At 42.8% G+C, this 16,198-nt stretch overlaps 1 protein-coding gene across 1 annotated transcript; it reads left to right on the forward strand.

Moving 5' to 3' along the window:
- The first annotated feature begins 4,803 nt into the window (after positions 1–4,803).
- Positions 4,804–9,665, forward strand: PPIA (peptidylprolyl isomerase A). Its single transcript, XM_043985009.1, has 5 exons — positions 4,804–4,994; positions 7,683–7,713; positions 7,806–7,894; positions 8,059–8,231; positions 9,325–9,665. The coding sequence occupies exons 1-5, from the start codon at positions 4,926–4,928 to the stop codon at positions 9,458–9,460; spliced, it is 498 nt and encodes a 165-aa protein (XP_043840944.1). The 5' UTR covers positions 4,804–4,925; the 3' UTR covers positions 9,461–9,665.
- The last annotated feature ends 6,533 nt before the right edge of the window (positions 9,666–16,198 follow it).

Below are 16,198 nucleotides of genomic sequence, written 5' to 3' on the forward strand. Positions count from 1 at the left end.
GTGACTTGCCCAGGGTCATACAGCTAGTAAGTGTCAAGTGTCTGAGGCTGGCTTTGAACTCAGGTCCTCCTGAATCCAGGGCCAGTGCTTTATCCACTGCGCCACCTAGCTGCCCCACCATTGGACTTTTATGACTTGGGAAGAGAGAGTGAGGCTGGTCTCTCAATGCAACCCAGCCTCACTTAAATTCAATTCACTCACATGTCAAAACATCACCTGTGATGTCACTGGTCCTCTTGGTAAACAAAAGACAAACAATAGTGTCATGGGCCCCTGGGTACCTCAGAAGGTTTTTGGGGTAAATCAAACAATCTTCTTCTTGATAAACTAAACCAAAGGACAGACACACCTAAAGAGATAAGTGGCACTGAGTTAGCTCCAGGACCACCACCTTTCATCCCAGTTTCCCCTACCCCTCAGGGAGATAAGATTAGATGTGGCTGCTGCCTTTATGGCCATGAGGTGGAAAGAGATGGCTTGAGAGATCCGGAGCTGCCCCTCACCCAACTTCCCCTGGCCACCACCAGTGGGTGATGATCCTCCCCCATAAGGGAACTTTCCACAGTCAGATGATCACCCCATCTGACCACCATCAGTCCTCTATAAAAGTATCTGCCTGTCTCCTGCTCAAGGAGATAGGTATCTCAGAGCTACGCCTCTGTGCTATGCCTTCTCCCTATGAGAAGTCCAAGGATTTCTCTCTTGGTTTCCTTTCCCTAGCACCTAAATAAACTATTATTTTATTCTAATTGGATTTGTGTGCAAGAGGGTGTAATTCTTTTTTTTTTAAGTTTTTTTTTCCTTTATTGTCTTTTGATTCAAATAATGCCATTATGGAATTGTTCTCTCTCTCTTTTTTTTTTTTTTGTTTTTTTTGTTTGGTTGGTTGGTTTTTCTGCGGGGCAATGGGGGTTAAGTGACTTGCCCAGGGTCACACAGCTAGTAAGTGTCAAGTGTCTGAGCCGGATTTGAACTCAGGTAATCCTGAATCCAGGGCCTGTGCTTTATCTACTGCGCCACCTAGCTGCCCCCTGGTGTAATTCTTTAAAGAGGAATTCCTAAGAACCCCTACCCCAAACCCCCACCAATTTCCCCTATAACAACAGGATAAAGTATAAACTCTTCTGGGTGGCTTTCAGAACCCCCAACAACTTGGTCTCAATCTTCCCTTCCAGCCTCATTCTATATTATTCCTCATCCTTGACCTTTGTAGTCTAGCCAAACCGGCCTTTTTTGCTGTTCCTCTCACTGCCCTCCATCTCTAGGCATGAAGTCCTACCTTTGAGGCTTGATGTCTCCAAGATTTTTCATAATAGTCTTCATTCCAGCCAAATTGGAAAGTATACAGACATTTAGTTCTGGATTTCTCTTTTCCTTCAAACCTGAAATGGACTCTCTTTTAGACTCCTTAGCTTCCTTAAACACTCCGTTCAAGGGTTGCCTCCCAGATTAAGCCTTCCATGGGCTCCCTTGTTGTTAGGGCCTTTCTCAACTCTCCACATCATTCCTCTGTGATGTGATCTTTTTTCGGACTGGAATTATAATTTCGCTGGTATAGGGAACTGTTAAGGAAACTCCTTTTTACCAATGAAATGGGATCTTGCTGCCTCCTCAATCCCCAAATCTCTGCAGACTCCACTTCTAGTATTCTTTCCATCAGATAGCATTGCCTCTGGAGCCACATTCTTTTCCCCTTAGACTCTAATTACGCCCTAAGCAAATCACCAAGATGATTGGCCACTCATTCCATGAAGTCTGTGAATCTAGCAGAAGGTTCATGGATGATTATTCCCAGTATGTGTCTCCCTCAGCAATTACAGGCTCAGATTATTTTTTTTTGGTTGGGGCAATGAGGGCTTAAGTGACTTGCCCAGGGTCACACAGCTAGTATGTGTCAGGTGTCTAAGACTGGATTTGAACTCAGGTCCTCCTGACTCCAGGGCTGGTACTTTATCCACTGCACCACCTAGCTGCCCCATTTCCTCTGATTTCTGAAAGATGAAACTGCCAACAAGTCAGAATTTATCAGTGTAGTGAGATGTGCAGCAGATGTGTGTAAAATCAGAGTGTTTCATCTCTACAACAAACACTAATTCATAGGGTCACCGATACACAGCACTGGAAGAAATGTTAGAGGTCATCTTAATCCATTGGAAAAATTGGAAAAAAACCCCCAGACTTGTAATTTCTTTCATATGGTAAGACAGGTTAGGAAACTCTAGTTGACCAGTACAAATCAGCGCATGCTCTGTAATTTATAAATGTAGAGAGTTTCCTGGGCACTGAAAGATTAAGTGATTTCTGCAGGATCACACAGTCAATGTATGCCAGAGTCAGGACTTTGAGCCCGTCTTCCTAACTCTGAGGGAAGCTCTATTCAATAAACCAGGCTCCCTTAGTCCAGTATGAACCATAGAATACAGCTTTTTTGTGTGTGTTCCTTTAGACCCGAGTTCAAATCCACCTTCATATACCTACCAGCCATGTAACCCTGGGCAAGTCACTTAACTTCTTTCTACCTCAGTTTTTTCAACTACAAAATGATGATAATATGGCACTTACTTCAGAGTTGTTGTGAGGATTAAAGCACCTATTTTTTGTAAATTAGCACTTTTTTTTGTAAATTTACACAGGTCATACCACACAATAGGTTTAATAGATGATTGTTTCTTTCTTTTCTTCCTTCCAATGTGATTTAAAATACATTATTCCAAAACTTTCAAAATGATCTGCTGATTGGATTAAAAAAAAATTCATTCCTTATCCCCGTTCCTGTCCCTGTCCCCCCCAATGGCTAGTCAAAACAGGTATATGTGTCTGTGTGTGGGTGGTTAGGGTATTTGTTTTCAAGGTTTGGCTATGACTGATTAATGATCAATATTTGTTTTCAAGTACTTTGAACATTCTTACTACAGTTAATATTTATTTGTTCTATTTTTTTTAAAGAAGGGTTTGTTTAGCTAAAAATACTTTGTACAGTGTAGGCACTTAGATAATTGTTGAAAGAATGTGATAATCTCTGTGAAGTATGGAGGTCAAATTAATGAGCTTACTTTAAATACTTTTTATTTGTCCCTTAGTCCCTAAGAGGCCAGTGAGGTCCAGGTGGCAATATCCTCATTTGAAGTGGGAAATGTAAAGTAGAGAGAGGTCAAGCAGTTTTCCCAATGTCATAAAAAGCTAACTAATATTAAGTACCTATTCTGACTCAGTCCCATACTTGTCCAGGCTTGATTCTGGACTATGGTGTAAATAAATGTAGTTACTATTTAAAAAGTATAACAGTATTAGTTGCAGCCTTATAAGTATTAGTAGCCTATCTGTTCATTTGTGTTGCTTTTCACCCAGAACCTCAAAGGAAACTTGTACCTTTATAGAAGGGTGAGCTTGCAAACTGTACATGTAAGCTATTTTCAGAAAATGGGTCATTTTAACAAGAGTTCCGTCATCTCATAGGCCAGGGACTGCACATGAAAGATCTACAGATTTGAGAAAGTTGTATTGTTGAGAGAGATCTCTTAATGTGCAAAAAAAGAATCGGGTGGAGATTAATTAGTAAGAGTTTAGAAGAGGAGTTTTGTTCCACGAGGAATTTCACTGAATTCTTTGCCAAGTAGATGTGGAATTCCTTAATTTCCTATTCTCCAAACTTGAGTAACAAAGGTTCAATTCTCACTTTCATTTTCCCACCCCCCCTAAAGAATCATACTTTCATCCCAAACTAATTTCTTGTTAGCAGTCTTTTATTCCAAACCCAATCTATCCTTTAAGAGCTAATAAACAAGCCCATAGCTCCCCACCTTTCTACCCAGGGACTTAAAATACTTTGCAGAGTTGGAAGGAACCTTAGACAGCATCTAGCTCAAGCTCTTTATTGGTAGATGTTAAACCGAAGCCTAGAGAGATGAAGAGACACCCAAAGTAGCAGAGACAGTATTTGAACACAAATGTCTCCATTTCCAGTTCTCTTTCCACAAGATCCATCTTGCTTCCCAAGCTAGAGATTTTTTGGGGGAAGGATTTTTAAAATTTGGAGTCAAAATGACTAGTTCATTTTCCACCCAAGTTTGGGGTCCTTCTCTAACCCCTTTCAAAGTATTTGATGCAGCAGAGAAAAACCAAGAGTCCTTTAAAAAAAAAAAACACTAAAAATCATCTCCTTAATAGCCCTCTCAATAGTAGTAATTTGTATTTGCATTCCCATCTCTAAATTCACTTAATGAGATTGTTTTCCCAAGTGTCCTTCTTTACACAGGTTAACCCCGGAGAACCCACTCCCACAGGCCTAGGCTGGATGGAGAGGCTGTTCTTGGCGGGGTTGTTCTTCCCAGCTAGTCTGTCTGCTTCGACCTTGACAAACTGACCTTGGGCTTGTTGCCTCAGTTGCCCCCTCTGCAAAATGGGAAGACGAATCACTACGGCTTCCTAACTAAATGTTACCCTATTCCTCCGTCTTCAACCCTTTGCACCTCTCCTTTTTCCTCTTGGCCCTTTCTCCTTTTTCCACCACCTCAATCCATCCTCCATCTCCCCAGCTCCCGGCCCGCCCAGTGCAGCAGCCGCAGCCGCAGCCGCTGCAGCGCAACGCGAGGGCCCGCGGGCGGGAACATTTTTTCCGTCCATCAGCGGATACCCGCCCCGCCCCTTCGGAGACGCCCTCCCTCTACCTTCCTCCCTCCGCTTCCCGCCCATTGGTCTACGGTGCTATCGCTCAAGCTGGGCAGCGGCCTTTATTGGTGAAGACGTCTGTGGCGCGTCAGGCGGGTGGGTGGGGCTCAGACGCCGTATAAAAAGGGCGAGGCGGCCACGCTCGCGCCGCTTTGCAGACGCCGCCACCGGGAGTCCTCGTCTTGGTTCCGCCTGCCGGACGCCGATCCCCGCCGCCTCTGCCTCCGCCGTCGCCTCCAGCCCAGGCATCTGTGGCCATGGCCAATCCCAGCGTGTACTTCGACATTGCCGTCGATAACGAGCCCCTGGGCCGGGTTACTTTCGAGGTGAAAGGCTGCGGGACTGACGGATGGGTGTGGGGGCGGGATGGGCTGAGGTTGGGGGCCGTGGGGCCACCGCCTTGCTACTGTGGTTGACTGACCGAGGAGGGCCCTGGAGGCAGCCCCGCCCGGCCTGGTAGTCCAGGTTTCGTCGCCCGAGCCACTGGGGCCTCCGAGCTGGGGCGGAGGAGAGGGGCCGCCTCGGGGCGAAGGACGGGAGGGTGGTGGCGGCCGCAGCGGCGCCATTTCCTTTGCACCCTGAGAAGGGGCCATTTTGGAAGGCGGGAGGGCAGCGAGGGAGAGGACGAGGGGGGGGGGAGACTGGGGGCGGCGGGGCAGACAAAGGCGGGCGGGTGGCCGGGCTGGGTCTGGGTGGGGGTTGGGAGGGGTGGAGGGTGGGGGCGGGGCGCGCGCAGCGGTGGGGGGGAGGGAGGGGGCGCGAGCGCGAGGCAGCCGCAGTCCGCGCGCACCGCCCCAACCCCCTCCCGCACGTGGCGCAGCCTAACGGGGTAATGGGGGGAGGGGTGCGGTAGAGGGAGGGAGGCGAAGGCCGGCGCGTTTTGCAGCCTGCCGGAGCGCCCACCTGCCGCTGCTGCGTCGGCCCTGGGCCGCGGCTTGGCTCCCCTCCACGTGGCGTGAGGGCAACAGTTCCCTCGGGCCTCGGCCCTCCTCGCACGTGCTCGGGGGAGCCCCCGGGCCGGCGCCCTGCCCTGGAGCCTCTTCACGCCCAATTCTTGGCCCCTTGGAGGCATTTTTAATGGATGCTTAGCCTTAGAGACCAGTGGCGGCATCTCCCAGGCGTGTCTTACGGAAAAGGCTTGCCTTTTTTAATCAGTTCATGTAATTGATTTTAAAATCATGCAGGGAAAACGCCCCATCAGTCTCTTCCGACTCCTTTTGGCCTCAAAAGGGTGGGGAAAGGCTTCTGGCTTTCTTTTGGGAGAGATAATGCCGAATTATCTCTGATAATTTGTCCTGAAGACAAATTGCTTTTGCGGGGGGTGGAGGAAATCTGTGTGCCTTCCGTCACGAATGATTAACATGGCGGAAAATTACTAAAAACTCCGTGGAATGGAGGGTTCTTTCTATCTAGATTTGAATGAACTAAAAACCATACTTGATAACTGTTGCAGTTCCAGTAGTCCAGGGGTTACTTCCAAAGCAGTTTATTTAGAAACAAAAATAATTTCCCTAGAAATGAACGCTTTTAAATAGGAAGCCTGGTTTAAGCAAATATTCTGCTTATTCACACCCAGTGCTTTTCCTCTGCAGTGAAGAAGCAGGGGTGACTGTTAATTGTGGGAGGAGCTCTTGTCCTAGGACTGCCTTCCCGCAGTGGGTTCGGCCCATTTAACCCGAGGTTACCAATGAAAATGAAGCGTGGTTGGTTGAATGTAGCTTTTCAGAATCAGCCATTTCAGGAAGATAAAAAGCAAATGATTTGTTTCAGGAAAATTTGTAGAACTTGGTGTTTTGAATTTAATGATGTGAGCGAATTAGAACATTTTAAAGGTTTTTTTTTTTTTAGTTTCCTCATTAAATTAGGCTTTAAAATTTTCAGAGTTCTGGGTTGTTAAGCTGATGTTTTTAGGAACCTGCAGAGAAATACTAATTCTGAACCGGTTCATTCTGCACACCAGTGGGCATGCATTAGGTTCAGTATTAATGTGGGTTTCAACGAGTGATAAGACTTTCAGTGGAAAGGAAATGTGCCCTTAAAGCACTTAGAAAAATTATGTTCTCTGTATTGCAACTTATAGGGAGTTAAAAATACAAACTCGGGGAAAATTGAATTAAAAGAACATGGGGAACCAAAGAATTTAAGTCTCTTCTATTGCAGATAAAAGGGCAAATGAGGCTTTCTGATAATTTGGTTATTGATCATAGACCCTAATAAATTAATGGGATTATATTTTTGTGGCTCTAAGATCTAGATATTAAAGATTTGCTTGAAAGTCAGTATTATGGAGTCATTCACGGTGTGCAAGTCTTAAAGTAGGTTGTCATATAGCAAGCTCCTTATCTTTTAAAAATAGCTTACCGCTGAGAATTAAATTTTATTGTATGTCATCTTTTCTGGATCTTAATTTTTTAAGCAGGCACTTAGCACTTCAGTAGATAGGAACTGACACTTCTGTAATCCAAGATTACTTAGGGATTGGTAATCTCATCTAAACCATGAAAGATGATCTTTTAACATATAACTGAGGTAGTAGCAATTTCATTAGCAGTGAATGAGAGCTGTGTCCCTGGGTGTGCAACTCTAGGCGTGTGCCAGTGCACATGCCATTCTTCAGGATTAGTGTTCTGGTATTTAGCCTGAAGTTGAAGGAGAAAATGCAGTATAAAATGAAGTTGTATCACATAGGTGATATCTGGGTTGTAGTGCTTTACTTTTTTTTTTTTTTAAGGGGAAAAAAATCTGACTTTAAAGGCACTTTCCAGAAAGGAAAGCATGTATCCTCACTATTTCAGATATTACTGGTTCTGGATTCTTGGCATATATTTGGCTCTCATGTTGCTTAAACCTAACACCAGAAGACTCTTAAGCTGTCTTAAATATGGAACAAACCTGTTCTAGAAGCCTGCTTAGGGTTTGGTACTGTCACCAATGGCAGTTTTGAGTGTGGGTAATAAAAAGTAACCTAATGCCTAATGCACACAAACTAATCAAGTGTCATTTTTTTCTTACAGCTCTTTGCAGACAAGGTTCCAAAGACAGCAGGTTGGTAGTTGTTTTTTAGGTTTAATCCAATTGTGCGCTTAATTTAGACTTGTCTTTTAGTATTAAATTTTTTCCATTTTGTTCCTTTGTAGAAAACTTTCGTGCTCTGAGCACTGGAGAGAAGGGATTTGGTTACAAGGGATCCTGCTTTCATAGAATCATTCCTGGGTTCATGTGCCAGGTATGGAGCACAGTGATTTCTACCAAGCTATATCCTTCAAACATTGTTCCCCACACTTAGGGAAGGACTCAGCCAGAATGTCAGTGTCCAGTGAATGAACCTCTGCTGTCTAGGTTACCAATAAATATGCCAGGCTCATTCTGTATTTGATGGGATTCTTTTAGGGTGGTGACTTCACACGCCACAATGGCACTGGTGGCAAGTCCATCTATGGGGAGAAATTTGCTGATGAGAACTTCATCCTGAAGCACACTGGTCCTGGCATCTTGTCCATGGCAAATGCTGGGCCTAACACAAATGGCTCCCAGTTTTTCATCTGTACTGCTAAGACTGATTGGTAAGTACTGCACAAATAAAGTTGAACTTGGAAAGTGGAAGAGAGCACTAGCAGTTTAAGGCATCAGGTATAATTTCAGAAGGCATGATTTATGAAGATAATGGAAACTTGTAGTTTGCCAGCTATTAGGAGTCATTTTGGTTTGAATGAAAAAAAGGGACTTGAGTCAAGAACCTAAATTCTTTTTTTTCTTTTTCTTTTTTTTAGTGAGGCAATTGTGGTTAAGTGACTTGCTCAGGGTCACACAGCTAGTAAGTGTTAAGTGTCTGAGGCCTGATTTGAACTCAGGTCCTCCTGACTCCAGGGCTGCTGCTCTATCCACTGTGCTACCTAGCTGCCCCAGAAGAACCTAAATTCTAATCTTGGCTCTGCACACTACTGTTGTACCTTTTGGGCAAGTCTCAATTCAATTTTTCTTAGGGGCCTTAGTTTCCTCATCTTAATGAGGAGTAGGCTAGATAATTTCTTGGGTACCTTCCAGCTCGAACATTATAAAATACTGTTAGCTCAGCCTGGTAAATATTAGCGCAAGATATCTTTTGTTGTTGTTTTTAATTTTGTGGGGCAATGGGGGTTAAGTGACTTGCCCAAGGTCACACAGCTAGTAAGTGTCAAGTGTCTGAGGCCGGATTTGAACTCAGATACTCCTGAATCCAGGGCCGGTGCTTTATCCACTGCGCCATCTAGCTGCCAGCGCAAGATATCTTTAATACTTTGGTTCCAAACCAGAGTGACTTTTCTATTTGGCATTTGATTTGTTGGTCCTTTTTTAGGTTTCCATTTAAAACTCCTGAACTAACAGCATTTGGAGAATCTTTGCAATTGCAGTATGCAACCTTTTGACTGGCTCATAGTAAACTTTATGGTGTTTCTTTCCATTGCTTTTAGATAGAAGGTACTTTGTCCAGTGTTTATAGTGGTCAGTTGGTTAACTAGCATCAAAAGTTGGTGGTTTTACAATATTCAGCTGTAAGTCCTTTTCACCACCTCTTGGGGGTGGTAGCTGGTTTATGGTGGCACAGCTGTTCTGATTCCTAGGCAACAAAGCAAACCAATTATCCTACTTCATGATGATTCCTATTTATTCTCCTAGGTTGGATGGCAAGCATGTTGTCTTTGGCCAAGTGAAAGAAGGCATGAATATTGTGGAAGCCATGGAGCGTTTCGGTTCTCGGGATGGCAAGACCAGCAAGAAGATCACCATTGCTGACTGTGGACAACTCTCATAAGTTTTTTTGTTTTGTTTTTTGTCTTAACCATCAAACCATTCCTCTGTAGCTGGAGAGAGCACCCCTGAACCCCGTCTACTCTTATACCTTATAATCCTTGTGCTCTCACTTGCTGCAATTTTCTTTGGATTTCATTTCCTTTTTCCTTCCACAAGTTGGCTAAACAGAGTTAAGTTTATGATTATGAAATAAAAACTAAACTACACCTGTAGTCTCTCTTTTTTATGATGGGGGGACAGATTAAGTTGGAGGTGAGCAACAGGATTCATCTTAAGCTTTATTAATGTTTGCCAACTTTTCTTGTTTTAAGTTTTTCTTAATGGGTGGGAGAGCTTAGATTTCAACTCGCAAATGTCCTAATAGGATTTTAATTAAAAAGGTAGAAGACTGACCTGAAATATGACCAGAAGGGGTTTCTTTTAAGTATGTGTGTATTGGAATATATTAATCTTAAGGAAATAAAATTGTTTTAAGTTTTTGGTGAATAATAATTCTCATTAGTCCACTGTATCTTTGGGGGGGGCAGGGCTATGGGGGTTATAAGTGACTTGCCCAGGGTTACAGCTAGTGTCAAGTGTCTGAGGTCAGATTTGAACTCAGGTTCTCCTGAATCCAGGACTGGTGCCACCTAGCTGCCCCCAAAGTACTTTTAATTAATGCTTTTCCATAAAGAGTTCTTGTTTCTTGGGGTTTTGGGGTGTGTTTTTGTTTTAGAGAAAGCAAATGGGATTTCATCAAGCTCCTTTTCCCCTTTTTATACCAGTAGCTACATCCTTAGTGTTACTTTACTAAACCAAAAGAAAGGTTGATCGTGGTGGTTACATTTGAATCTACTAGCAATTTGGATGCTGTAGGTTTTTGGAAACTACAATCCCCTCTGAAGATAGACCAGGTTTAGAAGATGGATCTATTCCCAATCTAAAGGCAACAGTGTTTGGTTACTGTTGTACTGTATAAATATCGGATTTAATCTTGTCTAATGCCAGTAATCTATATATCTAAAATGGTATAATGGTTCTGTTTTTTTCTTTGATATTAAAATGGAAAGTACTATAAAGAATATTCAAGGTTAGACAATTTGGTCATCTGAACAAGAAGAGGGATCTTGGCTAGGTAATAAAGAGGGCAAAAGAACTGGCCTGGCCTAGGGGAAGCTAGGTGGCTCAGTGGATGGAGTGACAAGTCTGCAGTTGGGAAGACATCTTCCTGAGTTCCAGCTTCAGACACTAGCCATGTGCACTTGGATAAGTCATTTAACTCTGCCTCTTGTTTTCTCATCCATAAGATGAACTGGAAAAGGAAATGGTAAAACAACTGAAAAATGACTTTTAAAAGTCACATTTCTGGTCAAATAAGATCCACCAGTTCTATATCAATACCCAGTGATGAAAATTATAGTAACTTGTTATAAGGCTGTGGAAGGAACCAGACTGCCATCCCTGTGGCGGCCTACCCCCCACCAAGGGAAAAAAAAGCCAACCTCTTCCTCTTAACAGCAAAGTTTGTGTAGTTGGGAGGGGCATGGGTGAGGGGACTAGTGGTGCTAAGGAAATGGATCATGTTCTGGCTTTATAAGCCTTAGGGGCTCCAACATTTCATAAGTATGGCTCTCTAACTCCCAATCTTAGGTATTCATTTCATGTGACTGCTGTTGTCTCCCTATAGGGGGCTCACCAGTTTTATTTAAGGACCTTTTTCCTGATATGTCAGAAATGGTAGTGGGATATTTGTGGATCATCCTTTGTTTACTGAAGCATCTTTAACACTGTTGAGCACTGCCTTTTAGTTGCTGGCCTGTGTCTTAAGACACCCCTCTCCTAATCTTACCTCCTAACTGGTTAGTCATTTTTCAAACCCTTTAACATTCTTCAGGATTCAGCCTTTAGGCTCTTGCCACTGTCCCTGTTCCTAATTTTGTTCATTTTCATGTTTGAAGCTTGGGTATTCTTCCTTTTCCTTCATTCTATCTAATGAGTTTCCAAGTTAGGTCCTTTCTATCTCTGCTATGTCTTTCTCAATATCTTCCTATGGCTAACACCATCTAGTTCAGGCCCTCATCCTTTTAACAGCCTCCTAAATGGGTCCTGCCTATGTTGTCTGAACAGCACATCCTGCATTAATACATCCACCAAATTTTGGACAGATTGAGAACATACACAGGGGAGCAGCTAGGTGGTGCAGTGGATAGAGCACTGGCCCTGGAGTCAGGAGTACCTGAGTTCAAATCTGGCCTCAGACACTTAACACTTACTAGCTGTGTGACCCTGGGCAAGTCACTTAACCCCATTTGCCTCACTAAAAAAAACAGGGGCAGCTGGGTGGTGCAGTGAGTGGATAGAGCACTGGCCCTGGAGTCAGGAGGACCCGAGTTTAAATCTGGCCTCAGAGGCTTGATACTAGCTGTGTGACCGTGGGCAGGTCATTTAACCCCAATTGCCTCCCCCCAAAACCCAAAACAAAACATATACATAGATCCAGTCATGATGTGCTATTCAAAGCCCTACAGTAGTTTACTATTAAGTTCTGTATAGTAATCCAATCTGTCCAGTCCAGTCTCCAATCTTTTTGTTTTGTTGGGGCAATGAGGGTTAAGTGACTTGCCCAGGGTCACACAGCTAGTAAGTGTCAAGTGTCTGAGGCCGGATTTGAACTCAGGTCATCCTGAATCAAGGGCCAGTCCTCTTTATCTACTGTGCCACCTAGCTGCCCCCCCAATCGTTTTTTAAATCAACAAACTTCACCTGGCATTCAAGGTCCACCCACTTGTCTGAATCTAAGTTATCCTTTATTTTACATATACTCTGTTCTAATAGCACTGAACTATAGGTAACCACGAGATGTCTCACCCATATACTTTTGCTCATGCTTGGAATGACTTCCCCCATGCTTTCCACGTATTAGAATCATACCCATTTTGAAACCTATCTAAAAGTGCAGCATCCAGAAGCCTCATACCTCACCCACCTGAGTACATTAGGGTCTTTTTCTTTGTACCTTATGCATTATATACCACTTGGTTTGTCCCTCTCACATACCTGTTTAACACATCATATGTTTTGTATATTTCATATACCCCTACAAAAGTGTTTGGTGGAGAAATCATTGGATTGAATGAAGGTGATGAAATTTAGAGGTTTCTGTAACCTGGCTGGGGAGATCTACTGCCACTTCACAGCCACATACAAGATGAGGTCCTCCTTTTCTGGCTCTAACCTTGAGTGATCTTATCCTTTGACATTCTTTTCACTGGTAGCTGCAAGCCTGGGCAGCTAGCTTAGCCCCCTTTCCTCATAGTCCGGGAGTGACTAGTTCTAGTGTTCTGGAGCTTGGTTTCTCCTTTTCACAGTCATCCCAGATAAAGTTCTTCCTACTCCCCCTGGACCCCCAAGCTTTGCTCAAGTCAATCATTTGCATTTATCACAGGATTATAGCTGGAGGTAAATAGGGCTGAAATTATGAAGTCCAGGAAACTACAGTGTTCCTAGCTTCCTTCTTACATCCTTTCCAGCTTCTGCAGACTCACAGGCAGGGTGCAGTGCCTCCCAAAATAGAAAAGGATTTTGATCACTTGATCATAGATTCGCTGATGAGTCATCAGTATGAATAAGTTCTGATCCATGCATAACCTCGACTTAAAAACTAGGGCTCCTGGATGGTGTTCTCAAGAACAAATGTTCTCAAAAGAAAGTGTTGTGTGATGACTTATCAGTTAACAGGTCTGAGAAGTGGGGTTTAGGCCTAATTCTAGTACTTCCAAACTGGCTTGCCCCCTCCCTTAAAAGCTCTGTATGAAAAGAACTGACCACACTATTTCTCCTATACAATCCTAACTCCTCTAAGCAGTGTGATAAGTATGCTATTGCTTCTAGGTAAACCATCCATAATCTCAGTTCCTGCTGCCTTCAGTACCAAAGATGCTGGGGTTTGGGGGAGCTCCTGGGAGAGCTGAACCTTAACTGGGAAAGCTGTAGAAAGAGCACAGAAAACCTTACTCTGGGTGATGTGAAAAGATCTTTTGTATCATAATTTGTTTACTCATGTTTGATTCTTTGTGATCCCATTTGGGATTTTCTTGGCAGAGGTTCCAGTTTGCCATTTCCTTCCCCAGCTCATTTTATAGATGAAGAAACAAGCAAACAGGGTGAAGTGACTTGCCCAGGGTCACTTAATCTGAGGCCAGATTTGAACCTAGGAAGATGTCTTCCTGACCCCAGGTTGGACACTATCTACTGTGCCACCTAGCTGCCTCTATTTTATAGAGTCATAGATTGATCATTAGAGCCTGAGGAGACCCTCAAAAGGATCCTCAGTGGCCTCAAACTCAATATTTAACTTTCTATCATTTAAATCTATTTTTGGCTTATTAGCTGTCTTTGTTTTTCAGTACAAGATTATCTGATTACATAGACCTCTGGCTACATTATGACTTTGGAGATGGGGTAGTATTCAACAGGTTGGAGGGTTTGAGATCCCTGATCAAGTACAATGCCCTCACTAATGGATGGATGGATGAATGAAAAAGGGGTTTTTTGTCTCTTAAAATTCAGTTTTATTTTTAGTTCTGAATTTTCTCCTGTCCTTCTCCCCCTCCCCCGCCCACTGAGAAAGAAGGGGGAAAAAACCCATTACAAATATGTATATTCATACATAATAATTTTCATATTAGTCATATCCAAAGAAGAAAGATTCATTCTGCTCTCTGAGTCTATCAGCTTTCTATCTGGAGGTGAGTAAGCATGTTTTCTGAGACCTTTGGAATTGTGGTTTCACTTTGTGTTGATCTGAGTTCCTAAGTCTGAAAAAAGCATTTTTTTTTTTTTTGGTGAGGCAATTGGGGTTAAGTGACTTGCCCAGTGTCACGCAAGTAGTAAGTGTTAAGTGTCTGAGGCCGGATTTGAACTCAGGTCCTCCTGACTCTAGGGCCGGTGCTCTATCCACTGCACCACCTAGCTGCCCCTGAAAAAAAAAAGCATTACTTAAAAGCCTATTGTATGTATGCCAAGCACTGTGCTCATTTTACATTTGAGGCAACTGAAGTCAATAGACTGGAAGAGATTTATCCAAGTAATTTTTTCCCTTGAGGGCTCACAGCTCCTGAGTACTGACTTGATGACAGATGTCGAGCATGATTTTTCAGCAAAATCATCAATGTATGTGTGTATAACTCAAATTGCAATAGAGCTTTAAAGTTTACAAAGCATTCTCCTCTCAACAACCCTATGAAAAAGGGAATTCAAGTTTTATCCCCATATTATAATTATTGGAAAATGGATGCATAGCTAGAAGGCATAAAGGCCATCTATTCTTTTTTATTTTTTTGAATAAAAGTATTTTATTATTTTCCAGTTACATGTAGAGGTAGTTTTCAACATTTGTTTTTATAAGATTTCCAATTTCAAAATTGTCTCCCTCCCCCCCTCCCCTACACAGCAAGTAATCTGATATAGGTTTTATATATATATGTGTGTATGTATGTATATGTATATGTATATATATATATATATATATAATAACATCAAACATTTCTGCATTAGTCATGTTATAAGAGAAGAATCAGAGCAAAAAGGAAAAACCTCAAAAAAGAAAAACAACAGCACCAAAACCAAAAGAAATAGTATGGTCCAATCAGCATCCATACTCCACAGTTCTTTTTTTTTTTTTTCTGGATTTGGAGATCCTTTTCCATCATGAGTCCTTTGGAACTTTCTTGTACCATTGTATTGGTGAGAAGAATCTAGTCTATCACAGTTGATGTTGAAGATACTGTGTACAATGTTCTTCTGGTTCTGCTCATCTCACTCATCATCAATTCATGCAAGTCCTTCCAGGTTTCTCTGAACTCCTGCTTATTGTTTCTTTTTTTTTCTTTTTTTTTTTTTTTCAAACAAGAAGTTGCGAGGATTTATTGTACAGGTGTGCTACACTAAGCCACAAAGAACAACCAGTCCGGAATGATAGGAGTCCCACGGCACAAAATCAAAAAGGTTAGGTGGCATGTCCTTTTGTCAGGGAATTGTCAAATGGTGGTCCTTCGTCAGATGGTAGAGCTAGCATAGTGCTTCGTAGGGAGATGAAGTTTCCAGATGATTTCTGCCTTCGAGAATGTCACCAAGGGTCATTCCATCTCTGCTCCTGTGGCCTCAGTGCTCAGCACGGTCTGATTACTTGGACCTCTGCTTCGTCTTTCTCCTCTTGCGTTTCAGCCTACGCATTCACTTCTTCCTCCACTTGGCTCTCATGGCGCAGCGGAAATCGACAAGATGGCGCTAAGAAGAAGAGACATTTTATTGTTTCTTACAGAACAATAGAATTCCATTACATTCATATACCACAACTTGTTCAGCCATTCCCCAATTGATGGGCAGTCCCTCAATTTCCAATTCCTTGCCAGCACAAAAAGAGCAGCTATAAATATTTTTGTACATATGGGTCCTTTTCCCTTTTTTTTATGATCTCTTTGGGAAAAAGACCCAAGAGTGGTATTGCTGGGTCAAAGGGTATGCACAGCTTTATAGCCCTTTGGGCATAATTCCAAATTGTTCTCCAGAATGGTTGGTTCAGTTCACAGCTCCACCAACAATGCATCAGTGTTCCAATTTTTCCACAGCTTCTCCAACATTTATTATTTTCCTTTTTTGTCATATTAGCCAATCTGATAGGTGTCAGGTGGTACCTCAGAGTTGTTTTAATTTGCATTTTTCTAATCAGTAGTGATTTAGAGCATTTTTTCATATGGGA

Source organism: Dromiciops gliroides, chromosome 2, assembly GCF_019393635.1.
Source record: "Dromiciops gliroides isolate mDroGli1 chromosome 2, mDroGli1.pri, whole genome shotgun sequence".
In the NCBI taxonomy this organism is placed as follows: Eukaryota; Metazoa; Chordata; class Mammalia; order Microbiotheria; family Microbiotheriidae; genus Dromiciops; species Dromiciops gliroides.

Coding starts and splice junctions, on each gene's coding strand:
- PPIA (XM_043985009.1), top strand. CDS start 4,926: ATGGCCAATCCCAGCGTGTACTTCGACATTGCCGTCGATAACGAGCCC. Junction 7,895..8,058: donor TTCCTGGGTTCATGTGCCAG/GTATGGAGCACA, acceptor GGATTCTTTTAG/GGTGGTGACTTCACACGCCA. Junction 8,232..9,324: donor TGTACTGCTAAGACTGATTG/GTAAGTACTGCA, acceptor TTATTCTCCTAG/GTTGGATGGCAAGCATGTTG.